Genomic DNA, 20,303 nt, shown 5'->3' with positions numbered 1-20,303 from the left:
ACACTCAGGGAGTTGAGAGCCACATGTCAGCCCACGATGTACGGTAGGCACCAAAACTCCAGGCAGAAAGATTCAAACACTCACTACAAATGGTGGAAACTCTTCCCCAAATGGAGCACAAACTCCCAATAGGGCTATATAGCCCCAAACCACCACAGCACAGTTACCCACTGTTCTACAGCCCAGGACATAGCAAGGAATTCAGCCAGCAACGTCTCTCCAAAGGGTACAGTCTGTTGTGTAAGCGGTCACTGTGAGTGACTCAGACCATAGCAGCATCGCCATAAAGAGACTTGTAAGATGGGTGTATGTGACGCAAGCTTCATTCTTCTACTGAGTCTATGTATCATAAAATGCTGAGACCTGGAGAAACTCCTGGCATGTGGGAGTTACTCAGTACTTGGCCTGGGTGGGCAGAGGCTGGTGGCTCCCACACCGTGCATGTATGCATCTTGCTTGCGTCTCAGTGAGGAAACCTGAGAGGTTGCCTTGGTGTTTATCCGCTTTCCCGCTGTTTTTCTCCAGCCCCAGTTCCTTCCTCCCTCAGTTGTAAAGATCCCCATGGAAGGTATCCCATCTGATCCCCAAAACGGTATCCACTGTGTTGCCAGTAAGTAAAGCCCCTGCTCTCTCCCTTCCTACTCACTGCCAATCTTGAGGGACGTCCCCTTGTAGCTCAGTGCTCTACTTGTTTTAGATGATGAGGATGCTGTGCCTGGGAGAAATAAAAAGAATTAGCCAAGAGCATAGGAACGCCACCATGTGCAGACACCCCTTTCCCGTAAGAGTATCCTCCAGACTTCACTTTAGACAGGACCGCCATTCCTAACTTTCCTTTGGCCCCATGGCTTTGGTGGTCTTCCCCTTCATTGTTTTAGAACACATCTGTCCGACTATGGCCCCCAGTCTCCCACATCTTCCTGGAATTATGACGATTGAGAGTCCCAGTCATCATTCCATATTAGAGAGACAGCCATGAATGAGTCCAGCCCCGGCATGGCGCTGTGATCCTGTGAAAGCCACAGGCAGGCACCTGCCACTGCTGACCGGGAGCTTGCTTGGGAAAGTCAGCTTATGCTCACGAAGACCCTTCTAGCTCCTTCACAGCGCCTAGTTCTTCCCCAGTGATAGACAGTCCAACCTGCCCTTGTAGTCTTCTGTAGGTTGTAATGGAGCCCTGATCACAGATAATGGAGGATCCTATCAGAACTTGTCACTCTTCTCAAAGACAGGTCAGATGCAGGGGGCCAGCACGGGCTCTTGAGGGCTCTCCATCACAGCACAAAGTCACTTGAGGTTTCTTCTCCCATCCCACATTCTGTCCTCCTCTCAGTCCTGCCCTCCCCATGCCCTTCCTAACCAGCTAAGAGCCCCTGTGTGAGGTATTGAGCCTGAAGCTACCCATCCTCTGTGAGGCCCCAGTATTCCTTCCCCTTATGCAGTGTTGGCTAGGGCTGAAGAGCAGAACACAGAGAGGGTGAGGGGGTTCTGGAGAACAAGACTGTCCCCCGTACCCTGCTGGGCTTGCTCACAGCTGGCTCCTCATTTCCCTCCAGGAAAAAGATCTTCCAGTTGGAGTTACTCTCTCTGACTCCTCCTTCAGTGGCTCAGAACTGGATCGAAGGTAAAGGCTATCTCCTCTTCTCTTTTCCACGTGCATGGGTACGGGGTTATTGACTGAGCCAGGGGAGACTTATCAGTGGGTACACTCATAAGGAAATGACTCCCTCCCCGAGCAGCCATAAACTGCTCTAGGCCAGGGTGGGGTGGTGTAAGGGTAGGGAAGGGGCTCATGTGAGGTAGACTCTGAGCATCAGACAAGTCTAATCATTGGCTGCAGGCTTGAGGGGCAAGGCCGGCTTTGCTGGCCCACACCCGGGAGACCGGTGAATAACCTGGCCATGGAGATGAAGAACTAAATGTATGCACTCATTGCCACCAAACAGGGTTTCAGTGCACAAAGGAATTCAACGTTAGAAAAGGAACGGACTGCAAATCACTACCCAGAATACTGAAAGTGAACACAGAACAAAGAAAGTATTCAACAATGAAGGCTAGCATGGTTATCTGTAAAGGAAGCTTGGGTGGATATGCAAAAGGTCAAAACACAAGGCACTCCAAGGAATAGAGCAACAGTGGGGCTAGTTATCACAGGTCAGATAAGGACTGAAGAAAGCTAACTAGAAAGTAGACATAGAAACATTCAGGAAAAGGACTTGGGAGGAGGGAGGTCGCTCAATGGTTAGAGTGCCTGCCTCTCATGTAGAAAGCCCTGGGTTCAATCCCCAGAACTTTATGAAATCAAGCATGGTGGTATGTATGTGTCTATGATCACAGCAGAGTCAGGAGGAATAGGAATTATTGCTATGGAGCAAGTTCAAGGATAGCCTGGCTTATCTGAGACCTTGTCTCAGGGAAAAACACAAAACTATTTTTTTTTCAGGGAAGCATTCAAGGCCCAAATGCCAGGACCCTCATACCAATGTGGTCCTTGGTGTTCTCAATGAGATGCCAGGCATGAAGAAAGTCCTGCACACAGCAGGTCCTGGATATGACTCAAGCTGCGTGGGTGTCAGTGCCAGGGTGTGTGGGTGTGCTTAGAGGCCAGAGAGGACATCAGATCTCCCAGCACTATGTTGCAGGTGGTTAGGAGCCACCACATGGGTGCAAGGGCATTCCTCTACAAGAACAAGTGCTCTTTAACCACTGAGCCTTCTCCCCTCAAATAACTTTAAAAAACTTTATACTAAACTTTAAAACTTTATACTAAATCAAATCTCTAACTCATCTGCAGACAAGAGCCTACACCAAGGTAAGGAATTGAAAAGAAACTGTTAAATTACACAGAGCCACAGAACAAGTTCATAAGTTCAGAGAATTTGGTTAGATAGAGATGGCGTTTGCCACAGGCTCTGGTGTTTCCCCACCTCTGAAAGCAGTTAGAAAGAAAGGAGTTCTCACCATAGAAGAAAGGGCTCAGCGACAGGACCTGGATGAAGCCTTAAAACTGGAGGGGCACACTTTGGTCTTCCTTCTTCTTGAATTTCATGCGTTTAGCAAATTGTATCTTATATCTTGGGTATCCTAAGTTTCTGGGCTAATATCCACTTAGCAGTGAGTACATATTGTGTGAGTTCCTTTGTGATTGGGTTACCTCACTCAGGATGATGCCCTCCAGGTCCATCCATTTGCCTAGGAATTTCATAAATTCATTCCTTTTAATAGCTGAGTAGTACTCCATTGTGTAAATGTACCACATTTTCTGTATCCATTCCTTTGTTGAGGGGCATCTGGGTTCTTTCCAGCTTCTGGATATTATAAATAAGGCTGCTATGAACATAGTGGAGCATGTGTCCTTCTTACCGGTTGGGAAATCTTCTGGATATATGCCCAGGAGAGGTATTGCGGGATCCTCCGGTAGTACTATGTCCAATTTTCTGAGGAACCGCCAGACTGATTTCCAGAGTGGTTGTACAAGCTTGCAATCCCACCAACAATGGAGGAGTGTTCCTCTTTCTCCACATCCTCGCCAGCATCTGCCACCTGAATTTTTTATCTTAGCCATTCTGACTGGAGTGAAGTGGAATCTCAGGGTTGTTTTGATTTGCATTTCCCTGATGATTAAGGATGTTGAACATTTTTTCAGGTGCTTCTCAGCCATTCGGTATTCCTCAGGTGAGAATTCTTTGTTCAGCTCTGAGCCCCATTTTTTAATGGGTTTATTTGATTTTCTGGAGTCCACCTTCTTGAGTTCTTTATATATATTGGATATTAGTTCCCTATCCGATTTGGGATTGGTAAAGATCCTTTCCCAATCTGTTGGTGCATGAAATTCAAGAAGAACGAAGACCAAAGTGTGGACACTTTGCCCCTTCTTAAAAATGGGAACAAAACACCCATGGAAGGAGTTACAGAGACAAAATTTGGAGCTGTGACGAAAGGATGGACCATCTAGTGATTGCCATATGCAGGGATCCATCCCATAATCAGCTTCCAAATGCTGACACCATTGCATACACTAACAAGATTTTGCTGAAAGGACCCAGATATAGCTGTCTCTTGTGAGACTATGCCGGGGCCTAGCAAACACAGAAGTGGATGATCACAGTCAGCTATTGGATGGATCACACGGCCCCCAATGGAGGAGCTAGAGAAATTACCCAAGGAGCTTAAGGGAACTGCAACCCTATAGGTGAAACAACAATATGAACTAACCAGTACCCCGGAGCTCTTGTCTCTAGCTGCATATGTATCAAAAGATGGCCTAGTCGGCCATCACTGCAAAGAGAGGCCCATTGGACTTGCAAACTTTATATGCCCCAGTACAGGGGAACCCCAGGGCCAAAAAGGGGGAGTGGGTGGGTAGGGGATTGGGGGGGTGGGTATGGGGGACTTTTGGGATAGCATTGAAAATGTAAACGAGGAAAATACCTAATAAAAATAAATTAAAAAAAAAACAAAACTGGAGGGGCAAGGGACTGAGAGGTGGGGGAGGGGCTGGCTGGCAGGATAGGGGGATGGAGAGGTGGGTGGGCTGGAGAGATGAGGACTGGTGAGATGGCTCACAGGTTGCTACCTTCACTGGCAGCTTTTCCAGAGGACCCAAGTTTGGTTCGTAACATCCACATGGCTGCTTGGGACCATTTGTCATCCCAGTTCTGGGTGATCTGAGCCCTTTTTATGGACTCAGGCATCAGGCACATATGTATTGTACAGACACACCTGCCAGGCATGAGGTGCCATACTCAGGGTTGTAGGGGGACATGCAAAGGCACGGTGCCATGTATGAGAACAAGCATGCGCACACGAAGCTGGGGATCTCAGGGAATAGTCTTATTTGGGACAGGAAGACCTGCCTGGTGCAGACTGGGCCAGAGCAGAGGAGGAAAGTCCAGTCTGAGCCATGGGAGCATGCCTAAGGCAACATTTGAAAGCACACCCACAGGGATCGATGGGCAGTGCTGGCGGGCTCTGTCTGCCATGCTAAGGAGTCTGGATGCTGTCCTTTGAACAGTGAGAACAGAACAGTCAGATTTATGGTTCAGAAAGTTGGCTTTGGCAGTCATTTAAGTCGGTTAAAACAGGCTGTGACCAGTTCAGTGACTATGGCCGAAAGCCCAGCAGATAGAGGACACTTTGTTCTCAGAGGCATGAACTGGGGGGGGGGGGAGGGGGGGGCTCAGTTCATGCCTCTGAGAGGCAGAGGCAGGAGGATCAGGAATTCAAGGCCATTCATAGCTACAAAGAAAATTTGAGGCTACTCGAGACCCTGAATCAAAGAGCAACATCAAAAAGGTTAGCAAGGGCTGGAGAGATGGCTCAGTGGTTAAGAGCACTGACTGCTCTTCCAAAGGTCCTGAGTTCAAATCCCAGCAACCTCATGGTGGCTCACAACCATCTGTAATGAGATCTGATGCCCTCTTCTGGTGTGTCTGAAGACAGCTACAGTGTACTTACATATAATAAGAGATAAATCAGTGTACTTACATATAATAATAAATAAATTTTTAAAAAAAGGTTAGCAAGACGGGTCAGTAGGTACACGCCCTTGCCCCCAAACCTGGTGATCTGAGTTCAAAAAAATGGTGGCTCATGCCTTTAATCCCAACATTTGGGAGGCAAAGGTGGGTAGGTCCCTGGAAGTTCAAGGTTAACCTGGTCTACACAGTATGACCATTCTGGAAAAAAATAAATAAAGATAAGACATGATTGGAGTTTATCCCTAGGACGGAGATAATTAACTCCTGCATTGTCCTTTGACATCCACTCTTGAACTCCCAAACATCCATAAATAAATAAATGTATGTAATAAAATTTTCTGAAACTGGGTTTCACTCATGTAGCCCAGACTGCTCTTGAATTCGGATCCACCACCTGTCTCTGCCTCCTAAGTGCTGCCTGCATTGTAAGAATTTTTGTTTAAAAAAAGCTTGCATGCATGTGGTGCACAGACATACATGCAAACACACACGCAATACTTTTTTTTTTTTTAAGTCGATAAGCAGCGACAGAAGTGTCCCATCAGAGCCCTGCTGTACATACGGCTGGTGCAGAACACATCCAAGCCTAGACTCTTATTCTCTCTTCCTGCTCTGTCCCAAACAGCATCACCCTGCATTTCAAAATCTCTTGCCCGGCTTCACCTGCTTTCAGCTACTCACGGAGTCCGGTCTTCATGGTGCCGCAGGTGAGGATAGAGATGGAATCTGACCTCAACCTCACAGATGAAGACGAGGAGGACTATGGGAGAGAGGTGGGCGAGGAGACCACCCTCTAGTCCAGCACTGCTCTTCCAGACTGGGAGCAGGGAAAAGCCTGGTTGGCTTCATCTGAGGGTGTCAAGCCTTACACCTGCTTCCTTACCCACGGACCAGAGAGACAACTGGAGGCCTTTCAGGGACCTCCGACATAGACACAGAGCTCCCCCCTTCCCCTGGCAGTTCTGAAAATACCGAAAACATACAGCTTAAAATGCCACCCACCATAGATATAACCTTTCTTGTGAAAAGAATAAAAATGTTTTCCAAAGATACAAATAAGGTAAGTGGCCAGTGGTGGACTTACATTTAAAATATAAACTGATTTAGTCTTCTCTATGTAAGACAAATGCCAGTTTAGTATCTTTCAAAGGTTTGATTGATGTCTAAGTGACTTGATGGTCTTGAAGGTCTGAATGAGTTCTGCAGGTTTGCACGGTAGGACATGGCTTTCACCTCCTTCTCCTTGAAGTCCTCTGTTCAGTGGGCCTGGGCCTTCCACACACTGAATAGCCAGTTCTAAAATTATTGCTGTTAGAATCTGTGTATTAGTGGATTGGTTTTGAGATGGGTTCTCACTGTGTACCCTCAGCTTTCCTGGAAAGCCAGCTAGCTAGCCTCAGAATTCAGAGACCCACCTGTCTCTGAGATTAAAGGCATGTGCCGCCACGTCAGGCTCTGAGTGGATTGTTTTTAAGGCAAAATAGTGCCCATTAGCTGAACTCTTAAGTCACATTAGGTCAACCAAATGACCCTTTAAGTTTGTCACTGGCTTCATAGCCTGGAGTCCATCTACTTGATGTATTTGAGTAGGTCCTCTCTCTCCCTGCACAATTTTGCAATAGCTAAAGCCCAAATTTCCAATCTCAAGAACATTGCATGCTAGGCAGCTAATGTTTGTTAATCAAAGGAGTACTTTATACCAGTGGTTGGAAGAGGCACCATTCCCAGCTGGGGTAAGACTGCCAGCTCTTCACTGATCCAAACCCTTTCCAACACAAAACTGTTCATCTTCCTCTGCACCAATCCTGGGAGAACTAACGGCATCCACACTTCAGTCTCACTGATCTGTAGTAGCACTGTCTCCAGCTTAAACTGTAGCATCGTTACGGACTCGGAGACAAGTGTTCTTTCAGTAACCGAATGAGCTGGAGAAGCAGTTAGCTTTTAGAAGGTTGATCATTCTGTCTCATTTTTACCTTAAATACCGTTTATATTTTGTGTACACGTGAACACTTTCACTGGTGTATTACCCTTCCATTCACTTATGAGTTTCTTCCATCTCTAATGTAAACTGCTCTTCAATAAAGCCTCAATCGTGTCTGCTTACCTTACACCATGTCTAATAACTGAGGGAACTCAACAGCCCTCCCCTATAACAGGTACCACACCCGACTTATAAAAATACCCACAGCAAGGGAGCTGGAGATGGCTCAGCGGTTAAGGGCACTTGCTGCTCTTGTAGAGGGAGGGCCTGGATTTGATTCCTAGCACCTTCATGATGGCTCAGAACTATCTCCTCTAGTTCCAGGGGACCAGGCCCTCTTCTGGCCTACACACACACATACACACACACACACACACAAACACACAGAGAGGCAAGTACTTACACAGATTTTAAAAGGGGAAAAAAAAAAACCCACCCTGTAAGGAGTAAAGAGTTCCTGGCAGAGGAAGAAGGGAAAACCAGGTCAGCCATGCGGTGGCATGGCTCACTCTCCTCCTTCGGCTTCAGCCTAAGTGTAAATACCCATGAGAATATACTGGGATGGAAGTTCAGCTTGCGCCTTTTATCCTGTCTCTCAATCAAACTACTGCATAGCAGGGACAGCATATATCTACCGCACACATGGGTACACCTGTTAAAATTTTTTGCAAGCAAGAAGCCCTTTGTAGTGAGTGGTGTATGAATGGAGGGAACAGAAGACACCCAGAATCACTTACATGAATCTTAAAGATTAATAAACTCTTGGCTTAGAACTGCCTGTTGGGTTTAGGCTAGGATCACCACAGCTCCTCATAGAGTGGATGTAATCTAGGAACAGCTAGCCTAGAACGTTGGGTAGGATATAGTAATGGGTTAGGTCTGACTGAGATACAAGCATTTCAGAAACTCATTCCACACCCGACACATGTGCTTTATTTAAAAACAAACAAAAAACCCAACTGCAACAAAACCCTTTAATAAGAAAATCTGACTAAGTCTTGTATTAACCCAAGCTCCTGGACAGCTTTCAGGAAAGCCAACGGGGTACGTGAAAGACGGGCAGGCAGCTGCTGACAGTTCTTTGGTGGCACGAGCTGCCCTCGTGATTATCACACACAAGTTTTGTTTTGTTTTGTTTTTCAAAAAACAAATAGCCCTCAAAGCACCTGCCAAAGAAAACAGACACACAACTCTCTAACAGTCTGAAACTTCAAAGTTTAAATGTGCTGCAAAAGCCAAACATGACAATACACACATCATTTATAAAATGAGCTTTTTCGATTCTAAAAAATTAAAATAGATAGGACAAGTTCACAGAAGGATAACAGCAAGTGAGGAGACTCTAAACCTTCCCTGACGACCCGCCACAGGGGACAGCTAGGCCCAGCCAGCTGAGCTCTCCTCAGGGCAATCGGAGCATTCCTGGCTGCACTCCTGAGAGAGCAAGGGAGTGCCATTGAAACCCTGTGCTGCTTTCTCTTCCTTTCCCTTCATTTCCTCTACTAAGGTTTCCTTTGGTTTGAAAGTTGAACTCAAAGGCTTGGGACCTAAGATGAGTCATCAACTTGTATTGGAATAGCACTTGGGAAATGAGAGCCTAAAACGGCAGACTTTTTTTTTTTTTTTTGATGAAGTTCAGCATCCACTCTCGGTGTGAGGACGTCTCCCGTGCATCACCAGGTCAAAGGCAGGACAACTGATGGGCACCCTGGTGAGGTTCTGCAGAGCCATGCGCGCACACAGCCACCCGTTTAAGCTTTCAATAAATACAAACATTTTAAACCATTTCGACAGAATAAATTAAAAACACTGCATTCTTCTTGGCCCGCTTAGCCTCTCGGGCTGGCTCGGAGTGCTGCTAGTTGGTGGCGACTCCGCGCTGTTTGGACTTGAACACTTCCAGCTCCTCTGGTCTTAGCACTTTCTTTGCAGCAATAATGGTGTTCTTCATGAGCATGGCCACGGTCATGGGACCCACACCACCGGGGACGGGAGTGATATAGCCAGCTTTCTTCTTGACTCCTGCATAGAAACAAGATAGGCAGGCTGTTACAGATGTTTGTGGCAAAGATCACATGGTACTTTACCATGTCATAACAAAAATACTCAAGAAAGAGCAATAAGAAATGTAAGGGCCATCATTAGCGTCAAACTGGGTAGGAAAGAGCTAGAGAAATGGTTCAAGAGGAGGAGCACTGGCTGCTCTTGCAGAGGAAGAGAGTCAGGCTCCCGGCACCAGCATGGTGGCTCATAACCATCTTTGACTCCAGTTGCAGGGTACCTGACACCCTCTTCTGACCTCTGTGGGCCCCAGGCACACACATGGTGCACAAGCAAATACACGCAGGCAAAACATCCAGACGTGCTAAACAAATCTTTAATTTTTTTTCTTTTAAATAGCATTTACAGGCCAGGGCATACATCAGTGGTAAAGCACTGGCTGAACAAACAAGGGCCTGAGTTCAAGCCTCAGAACCCGTGTCAAAAAGGCAGGTGTGGTGGCGCATGCCTGTAATCCCTGTGCTGGGAAGCAGAGAAACAGATGCCCGGGGCTTGCTAGTCAGTCAGCAAGCTCCAGGTGAATACTCCAAGTCATGAATTGAAGAGACCTAGGACACACACACAGTGACACATGTACACACATAAAACACACCAACAGCCAGGCAGTGGTGGCGTATGCGTTTAATCCCAGCACTTGGGAGGCAGAGGCAGGTGGATTTCTGAGTTTGAGGTCAGCCTGGTCTACAGAGTGAGTTCCAGGACAGCCAGGGATACACAGAGAAACCCTATCTTGAAAAACCAAAAAAAAAAAGCCCCAAAAAACAAAAAAAACCCACCAACATACATATACAACACACATGCATGACATACACCCACAACATACACATTAACACACACATACACATCACACATGCACACTCATAAATAACATATATACAGACACAGATATTAGAACACACACGACACACAGACACCACATACACACATAATGCATACAAAACGCAGGGTGGAGAAATGGCTCAGCAGGTAAGAGCACTTATTGCTCTTCTGAAGGTCCTGAGTTCAAATCCCAGCAACCACATGGTGGCTCACAACCATCTGTACAACAGTGTACTCATATACATAAAATAAACAAATAAATAATCTTTAAGAAAACCATACACAACGCACAATACACAGACACCACACACACACATAACACATAAACAACACACAGACAGCACATATACATATAACACACACACAAAACAGACACATAACAAATAGACACAGACCCACAAACCACATACAACACAGACACATAACGCAAATATACACACCCACACAACACACATACAATTTCTTTAAAAAAAAAAAAACAAAACAAATCCCATGTATAGCCATGAGGCGTGGTGGTGCCTCTTGGAAGAAGGTAGAGAACAATCCTGGAAGGCCCTCGGTGTCAATCTCAGGCCTCCACACACACACATGTACCCACACACATGCCCCCAAACATGCCCCCACAGACATATGTACCCACACACAGGCAAACTCAAACACATACTATTACATACACACCGCACATTTTTTTTAAAAGTGTTTTAACAATGTTACCAAAATTATTCTTTTCTTATTACTTAAAAGTTATAAGAAAAGAGCCAGATGTGATAGCACACACCTTCAATCTCAGTACTTAGGAGGCAGAGGGACATGGATTTCTGTGAGCTCAAGGCCAGCCTGGTCGACACAGCCAAAGCTACCAACTGAGACCTTGTCTCAGAGAGAGAGAGAGACAGACAGACAGGCAGACAGACAGACAGACAGACAGACAGACAGAGACAGAGAGAGGAAACGAAAGGAAGAAAAGAAAAGAAAGGGTTGGAGAGATGGCTCATCAGTTATGAGCACTGACTGTTCTTCCAGAGGTCCTGAGTTCAAATCCAAGCAAACACATGGTGGCTCACAACCATCTGTAATGGGATCTGATGCCCTCTTCTGGTGTGTCTTGAGACAGCGACAGTGTACTCACATACATGAAGTAAATAAATACATTTAAAAAAAAGAAGAAAGGAAGAAAGGAAGGAAGAAAGGAAGAAAGGAAAAAGGAAGGAAGGAAGGAAGAAAGAAAGAAAGAAAGAAGGAAGGAAGGAAGGAAGGAAGGAAGGAAGGAAGGAAGGAAGGAAGGAAAGAAAGAAAGAAAGGGAGAAAGAAAGGAAGAAAGAAAGAAAAGCAATCTGTCCTAATGTCCATGAAAGGTATTATTTACAAATTACACTAAATACCTTCAAAATCCACATCTCCAACCAATCTGGGCTTTGCAGTGACAGGATCTTGAACTCTGTTTATTCCCACATCGATGACCGCTGCTCCTTCCTTGATCATGTCAGCTGTGATCAGATTTGGAATGCCTAGTGACAGAGAGCAATGATCAGCGGGACACTGAAGGCAACACACTTCATCTCTGGATTTTCATTTATTGTAGATTTATTGATTTTACGTATAGAAATGTTTTGCCTGAATATATATGCACCATGTGCCTGCAGGGGGCATTATAGTCATAGGACATTATAGACACGGTACCTGGAGGAGCACCAGTAACTAAGGAACCATTTAAACGCACATGGAAATACTCTGCGGGTAGGAGTACCCTCCTCCTCCAGTCTGCAATGGGGTGACAGGTATCCCAGCTGCAACTCGAGCTCAGGGACTCACTGGGAGGGGGTGGCAGCTGGACGGGTGAGAGTTCAGACAACGCATATGTGTACACATACATACAAGTCTAGAGATGCACTGTAGAGCTCTTACCAGCGGCAGATATTACAATGTCCGCAAGGATCGTGTGCTTCTTCAGCTGTTCTTTGGGAGTGTATCGGTGAGATATTGTGACTGTGGCATCACCTGAGAGGCAAAAACAGATGCCTTGAGTCCCAAATCCAGGCTGGGATGGAGGTAGGTTTCAGCTGCTCACAGCACTGCAGAAACCCAACACCTTTGGAAAATCACGGACTTGCATTGTCTCTTAGAGCCAATACTCAGGACAGAGAAAAGGGCCGTGTGTGTGTGTGTGTGTGTGTGTGTGTGTGTGTGTGTGGTGTGTGGTGTGTGTGTGGTATGTGTGTGGTATGTGTGTGTGTGAACATGCTTATCAAACATTCCTGCCAGCCTGAATCTGACCCCGGAACTCACACATAGTAATAACTGAAATGAAAATTTAAACACAACTACCACTTGGTGTAGTGTCTGGCGCTGCTCTCAGCTGGACCCCTTGGGTCTGGTCAGTTAACTCCTCTGCAGGAGCCACTGTTTCTTTTCCTCCCAAACGACACAGAATAGGACACCAACTCTGAGTAAGAAAGCTCGTTGGGACTGTCTAAGCCATAACTGACAATTTCTAATTGCCTACAAGCAAGCTTTATTCAAAACTGGGATCCATCAGAGACTAGTTCCAGGAGCCTTGGTGGCATCGAGTGCAGGTTATTTCTGAGTGTTGACAGGGGTCACAGGATGGCTTTTGAGAGTTACCGCAGGAAAGGGAACTTCCTCACCCCCGGGCCGTTCGTGAGCTCCATCTGTGTGCAGCAACATTGCAATCGGCATTCCAACGTTTTTTGACCTGCCAGCCACTACCACGTTCTTCCCTAAGGTTGGAATGCCTGCAAAGATAAATAACAATAAATACACACACACACACACACACACACACACACACACACACACAAAAAAAAACACTCCGAATGACACAGCACAGATTCAACTTTGAATAAGTACAATCAAAGCCACATCTGAAAATGTCTTGTTGCCTACCACCATGCTTTACACAGAACTTTAATTTGTTCACAACATGAATCATTCAGATATATAGATTTGCATTAAAAGATCTGTTCTGTCTCAAAATGTGTACCAGAGGAAGGCAGATGACCTGGGTCACAAATCCAATCGTTAAACTATCAACCAGTCATGGCTGGGACTGCCTCACAGAGAAAGTGCAGAGAACACTGAAGGCATTCTGGAAACTGCAAAATGTCCCATGGATCCTTGCTGTCACCGTTGTTAAACCTACCATTTCCTTCTCCAAGGCCTGTAGAATGGAGCAGAGCTGTCCTATGCAACAGCTAGGTGAGCCCCGCTGGGTGGGATCCCATACTTTGCGGTTTTGGGGGTTTCTGCCAGTTCTAAGTACAGGTTGACTATCCCTTACCTGAAGTTTGTGAGGCCAGGAACGCCCCGACACTGAGATCGTTGAGATTTGGGGATATCTGCATGGCTTCTATTTGGTTAACATTTCAAAACTAACAGTGCTGAAAGGCTTTCAGACCGGGAATGCCCAACCTACACTACGTTCATAATACTGAAACAGAAATGCAATTTAAACATACACCTACCTGTTCGCTTAATTATCTCCCACACGCCCCATGGGGTTGCTGGCAGCATGGAGTACTGGTCCAGGCACATTCGCCCCACGTTAATGACATGAAAGCCATCAACATCCTTGTCAGGAGAAACAGCATTGCAGACCTTCCTCTCATCAATGTGCTCTAAAACAGAAATCAAGACCACGCCCCTAAAGTCCCGGTGGTGCTGCAGAGGCTGCCCTGCCCCAGTGTATCAGGCTTGTTGTGGGGATCTACTCTCTCTGACTTGTTGCTGTGATGCACGTAAGCAGAAGCCAAATACCACATCCCTCCACTCTCCTTTATGGACATCTCTTATCAGGCTGCGAGGGATAACTCAGATCAGTTATCCCAGCACTTGGAAGGCTGAGGCAGGAGGACTGCTCCAAGTCTGAGGCCAGCCCAGACTGCACAGTGAAACAGTGAGTACTTTAAGCACTTCAAACAGTACCTCTGCTTAGAAATCATTTCTTTTTATTTTTAAATTTTATTTTATTTTAGTGTGTGTGTGTGTGTGTGTGTGATGGGTGTTTTGCCTGCATGTGTTTGTATGTTTGTGCCTGGTGCCAATGGAGACCAGAAGAGAGCATCAGATCCCCTGGAATGGAGTTATGGACAGCTGTGAACCACCATGTAGGTGCTGGGAATCGAAGCTGGGTCCTCTGGAAGAACAGCCAGTGCTCTTAACCACCAAGCTGTCTCTCAAGCCCAAATGGTATCTTCTGAAAACCAGCGCTCACCTGGGAGTGGCAGCTGGACAAGGAGGCCGTCTACGCTCTCATCGTTGTTCAGCTTCCTGATTGAATTCAGCAGCTCTTCCTCTGAAACTGAGGCTGCTTTCACAATGGTCTCACTGTTGATTCCTACGGTAAGAAAGGTCAGGGCTTAAAACAACACCAAGGGACACTGCTCCAAACCACAGGGGATGAATGGGGGGAAAAAAGAACACCAAAGCACTTAATAAACACCTGTAGTGTGTAACCACCACGCAAGCTAAGTGAACTGCCCAGGGTGTAACTACTGCCCATGACCTAAGTGCCTTACAGGCTCACAGATGGCACACTCCAGGACACTAGCTCAGGGCTCCTCCTGCACTGTTCTGTGCTTATTCAATGAGTTCATATTAAAACAGGGAGCCTGAGCCTCAGATAAAACACCAGCCAGAGAGCTGGAGAAATGGCTCCATATCCTTGCTGAGGATGGATTTTGATCTCAAGTACCACGTAAAAGGTACAACGGCTTGAGCAGTGAGACCATAGCATTCCCAGCGCCTGTTGGCCAGCCAGTCTCCAGGTTCAGTGAGAGACCCTGACTCAAAAAAATAAGTCAAGAGTAAACACACACACACACACACACATGCCACATGCACTTAATAAATAAACATAATTAGTGTAATAAATATTACAAGTTTTAAAAAAAACAGTATCTCTGTCTTGAGTGTTCAAGCATCATGGGAAAGATTGAGCCGCAGGATGAGGAGGCCTCTGTGATGTGGTTAAACAGAGGTCTGAAGGAAGTGACTGACTTCTGAGAAATGGCTTCTGAGTTCTTCACTGATTGGCTTTATCATCAAGGGGCTGAAGCGGCTTAGGCCTTGGGGGACGGGAGATCTGTGTCTGTCCTTGAGGCATTGCAGATTACCATATGACAGAGGTCTAGAAACAGCTGGCTTAGATGTGCCTGTGTCTGCTCGTGTGACAGACAGTCAGTGGTCTGAGCACCTGGTGTCTTCCCTTCGGATGAGGCTGGGATAAGTGATCAATCCATGAGCCAGCTCACTAACCCAAGACAGAGATGCTGGGGCGGGGCGAGGGGTGTGTGGGGGTGGGGGTGGGGGAAGCAAATGTAAAATGTGTTCAAGGTCCTCGCTAAAATGTGAAGTCCAAAACAGAATGGAGATCACAGCCCAGAAGCTACAACAAGACAACCTGTTTGTCATTGAAAGCCCTCCCTCTATAGGGCCAATTCTTCCCACAGTAAAGTTTTGACTCAGTTTTATCAGACTAGTCTTACGTATTTGAGTTTTCTCTTTTTATTGTTGCTGTAGAGGGTTTGTTTGTTTTTTTGTTTTGTATTTTAGATTTTTTGAGACAAGGTCTTATGTAGTCCGGGATGACCTCAAGCATGCTATGTGGCCAAGGCTGGCCTTGAATTCCTGGTCCCCCTGACTCTGACTCCCACAGTGCTGGGATTATGGTTTAGACAGTCACTCAGGGCTCTCCTCAGAAAGAGGCATGGTGGCACATACCAGGAGGGCTCTGGTGACGACACTTACCCACTTCAGCTGCTGCCCTGGTTTTGTTGAGAACATAGGAGTGACTGGCGGGATTGTCACCAACCAGAATGACACTGAGGTGTGGCCGCTTGTTGCCTGAGGCCACCCACTCTTCCACCTCCTGCCGTACTTCTTGCTTGATCTGCTGGGCCAGTTTCCTTCCAGAAATGACAACGGCTTCATTTCTGCAGGTGACACAGTCACAAAAAATATAGCTTGGATATTTGTACAGAAAAAAAAAGTTATTAAACAACAAAGGCTTACGTTTAACTATAAGATCCAAAGGAGATATTTTGTTTTTAAAGATTTATTTAATAATTTTATGTATATGAGTACACTATCGATGTATCCAGACACACCAGAAGGCATCAGATCCCATTCCAGTTGGTTGTGAGCCACCATGTGGTTGCTGGGAACTGAACTCAGGACCTCTGGAAGGACAGTCAGTGCTCTTAACCACTGAGCCATCTCTCCAGCCCCCGAAGGAGGTAATTAAGGGCGGTCACCAGCTCCCAGTGCAGGATGGTCTCGGTGGCTGAAAAAGCTCTTCTGGAGCTCACACGCTTCCGTTGCTGACTGCTGACACTTGCCCAGGTAAGATTTCAGATCAGGGTCTCTAAGTGTCACCTCCTCATCCCTGCCCCAAGTTTTCAGTGGACATTCCCTCGGCCCCTCCCTACAGGCTAACCAGCTTCTCTGAATATTGGTATTCCACTTGAATTGTGTTGTGCTGCTGGCATTAATATTAATAACAAGTGCTCTTAACCACTAGCCCCTGTCCAGCCCCAGTGAACTGGGTTTCATTTTGACAGTAATGTATAATACAGCGGTCTCTCTTCAAGCACTGGCTCTGACATGCCCTTTTCACCTATAAAGAGTCAGGTCCTTTATAGAAAGCAGTGTAGTATTTGCATAATCTAAGCATATTTCCCTCCACCTCTAAAATTATTTTTAGATTGTTCCTAAACCTAACACAATGCAATTCTATGGGAACAGTTGCTATAAATAACAAGGAATAAAGGTCTATATATGTTTAGAATGATGCAGAGGACTTGACTGTATACAAACTATATCATGTGGCTAGTTTAATAAACACCATACTAGGCAAGTCAAACCTCAAATTGCCTGCCACTGCCCAGTCCCTCTCCAGGACTATTGTGATAGAAGGTGTGATAGTCAGCATTGTCACCTTAGCCAAATCTAGAATCCCCTGGAAGATGAACCTTTGACACGCCAGTGAGGCATTGCCATCTTGACTCCTTGAGAGGGAAAAACCCATCCACTGTGGGTGGCACCATTCTGTAACCGGGATAGAAAAAAAAAAAATGGAGATACGGGCGATGGTGGGGCACACCTTTAGTTGTAACACTCAGGAGGCAGAGGCAGGCAGATCTCTGAGGCCAGCCTAGTCTACCTGGTGAGTTCTAGGACAGCCAGGACTACACAGGGGATTATCACAACAACAGGAAGTTAACTAAGACTAGGGTAGTCTTCCTCTTAAGTGCTCTCTGGTCTATCCCCTTGTCCAGTCACAGCCGACAGACCAAGGTTTTCCTTGGCTACATGGCTAGCCCAAAGCCAGCCTGAGTACACGAGATGCTGGAGAGGGGGTCAGGGAAGAAAGAAGATGTATACATGCTAATAATCACACACACACACACAGAGAGAGAGAGAGAGAGAGAGAGAGAGAGAGAGAGAGAGGGAGAGAGAGAAAGAGAGAAAGAGAGAGAGAGAAAGAGAGAGAGAGAGAGAAAGAGAGAGAGAGAGAGAAAGAGAGAGAGAAGAATTTAGCTTGTACTTCATAAAAAGTTTCTTTGGGAAGCAGTAAATGCAGAGAAGACAGGAGAAGCCCACTTGGACTAAGAATGACAGGCTGGTGTTAAGGACACTGGGTTCTGAAGAGGCCAGTGTTCCAGGTCCTAATCTCTTTTTTGCTGGAAGGTTCTGGATGTTATGCCAATTTACTTTAGAAAAAAAAAAAGAGAGGAAAAAAAAAAAAAAACAGACAAAGTAACACAAAGCCAGGCCACAATGCAATGAAGATTGTTCATAATCCAGCTACATTCTAACCTTCCGTGGCTTCCCACAGCACGAGCCATTTCCTACGTTCCTCATCCCTGTGCCAAGGGCTGAATTAAGTAACTCCTTAAAGGGAGACAGGAGACTGAGCTCAGACCCTAAATTAAAAAAAATAAAAGTAAATTCTACACCTGTGCACTTAGTTTAGATGTGACATGCTTCCACAGATGTGCTCTGGGATTTTCCACTAAAATGACAGACTAGAGAGAAGTCCAATAAATTTCCAAGAAAGGTCAAAACTAAAACCCAAGTCAGTCATATTTATTTTCCTCTTAAACCAACAGTTAGTGATTTTACAGTCAATAAGTATCAGGAAAGCTTTTCAGCTCCCGACCAAGTTATTTTGGGAAAAGTTCTGCTACTTAATTGATGGGCCGGCAACGAGAAAGGCAGAGAGAGGAATGAAACCAATATCGACTGAACAGTAGATATTTTGCCATCCCCTTTCCATAAATTACTCTTGGTTCTTCGGCTTACCATAAAAACCCTGCTGTCTGCAGCAAAGATGGATGATACTAAGAAACAAGCTGTAAGTGTAAACAGCTGCCACCAAGTCCATTCACTCTCCCGCCCACCGTCTCCCAGGCAACAGTACTCTTCCCTCCAGCCCCGGAGTTTATGTTCCTGAAACCCTGGGTCGGCAAGGCAGGCACTGCAATTATCAAATGTGCAGGACGGCGAACACAGATCGACTTCAGAGATACGAAGCCTACACTTCTCAGAAAAGCATGCAAGAGTAAACCCGGAGAAGGAGCAAACTGGTCCAGTTTTTTGGGTAATGAATTATAGGATCTTTTCAGCTAGCAAAGTCTCTGACACGTGTGGTCCACAGACATATGGAGCCAGAACTCAGGAAGAAGAAAGGAAGAACAGGGAAATAAAAGGTGGAATTCAATGTGGGAGATCAGGATCAGATCTCGGAAAAACCCTTTCAAGTCCTGCAAAACCTCAGGACCCAGTGCACCAACATGCAAGGCTCCACAAATGTTTTTATTGCCTTCCACTTGATATTCACAACCCCTCTTGGACCCTTCTTCCTAGACTCAGGAATGGGAGTTTGAGGCCAAGAAAGACCCAACAAATCAATTATCCAAATAAATAAATAAATAAATAAATAAAATCAATTATCCCCTGAAGGAAGCGCATAAAACTTTTCTGCCTTCCTCACTAGTTTGGTTTTTTCTTTTCCCAGTCAACTTACTTTGGGGGCTGAGAGGCCTTCATATATTTCAACTTTTAAAATTATGAAAAAATACGCATACGATTTTTACCATTGTGACTTTTTTTTTTTTTAATTATTGTTTTGTGACTGCAGCCCAGGCTGGTCTCTAACTCACTCTATAGTCCAAGTTGGCTTTGAACCGCAGTGATCCTCCTGCCTCACAAGCAATCTCACCGCGCCCGGCTCTGGCAATTTTAAAGCGTACGGTTTATGTGGTATTAAACACTCGCAGAATGGTGTGACCACCACAGTGGTCCACGTGCAGCTCGGAAGCTCCCTAGCTCCCCCTAAAACAATGCACCCTACTCCCAGCAGCCCCCAGCAACTTCTGGGGCATGTATCATTTTAGGTCGCCAAGGCTAGAACTGGTGGGCTTCAGAGTGGACTGCGAAGGGCCACCATCAAGCTGGGGCATCTTGCGAACCACACCCACCCGGGAGGAGGGAAGTTGGTACCCTTGGAGCAAGCCGGCTCGCGGATTTCATCAGACTGCAGCAACCCGGGCTGCCGCTAGGGTCGGGGAAGGGCAGACCTCTCCGCACCCATCTCTGCAGTGGCAGAAAAGTGTCCCCTGCCAAGCGTCCGCATCTCCACGTGCACCCCGGTGCCACGTCGCCCCGCCACATCTCTCCGTTGGGGGCTGGCCCCGAGGCCGGGTGATGCTTGGGAAGGATATCTGTCCATGCCGCGCTCCGCAACCCCACGGACTCGCTCCCCGACACACTCACCGCACTGCCGCCAGGTGGAAGGGCTGTAGGCGGGGGTGGCAGCCGTGCGTGGGGCGCAACAACCGCACAGCCAACGCAGACAACAAGGAAACTGAAGCCATGGTCCGCGCCGGTGCCCGCGCCGGAGAGAAGCGCGCGCGCGGGCCACGAAGCTATACCCCGGG

The 20,303-nt window shown here is 46.5% G+C and overlaps 2 protein-coding genes across 2 annotated transcripts in view; one reads left to right on the top strand and one right to left on the bottom strand.

Annotated features, from left to right (window-relative positions):
• Slc4a5 (solute carrier family 4 member 5) overlaps positions 1-7,506 on the top strand; it is a 78,008-nt gene extending 70,502 nt beyond the window's left edge. Inside the window, 5 exon segments of the mRNA XM_085840509.1 lie at positions 526-610; positions 1,164-1,256; positions 1,259-1,286; positions 1,557-1,624; positions 6,106-7,506. Of these exon segments, the coding sequence (XP_085696635.1) occupies positions 526-610; positions 1,164-1,256; positions 1,259-1,286; positions 1,557-1,624; positions 6,106-6,191 (360 nt within the window). The 3' untranslated portion in view covers positions 6,192-7,506.
• An 868-nt stretch (positions 7,507-8,374) lies between these two features.
• Positions 8,375-20,303, bottom strand: part of Mthfd2 (methylenetetrahydrofolate dehydrogenase (NADP+ dependent) 2, methenyltetrahydrofolate cyclohydrolase) — an 11,936-nt gene continuing 7 nt past the window's right edge. The window contains exons 1-8 of the mRNA XM_021164871.2: positions 20,140-20,303; positions 16,111-16,295; positions 14,576-14,698; positions 13,827-13,979; positions 12,990-13,097; positions 12,250-12,342; positions 11,727-11,852; positions 8,375-9,486 (exon numbers count right to left, since the gene is read on the bottom strand). The exon at positions 20,140-20,303 is cut by the window's right edge and continues 7 nt beyond it. Coding sequence (XP_021020530.1) covers positions 9,323-9,486; positions 11,727-11,852; positions 12,250-12,342; positions 12,990-13,097; positions 13,827-13,979; positions 14,576-14,698; positions 16,111-16,295; positions 20,140-20,240 — 1,053 coding nt within the window. The 5' untranslated portion in view covers positions 20,241-20,303 and the 3' untranslated portion in view covers positions 8,375-9,322. The remainder of the gene's footprint in view (positions 9,487-11,726; positions 11,853-12,249; positions 12,343-12,989; positions 13,098-13,826; positions 13,980-14,575; positions 14,699-16,110; positions 16,296-20,139) is intronic.

This window comes from Mus caroli, unplaced genomic scaffold, assembly GCF_978045245.1.
Source record: "Mus caroli unplaced genomic scaffold, Mus_caroli_1 scaffold_7, whole genome shotgun sequence".
NCBI lineage: Eukaryota > Metazoa > Chordata > Mammalia > Rodentia > Muridae > Mus > Mus caroli.
This window is presented reverse-complemented; position numbering and strand designations above follow the sequence as displayed.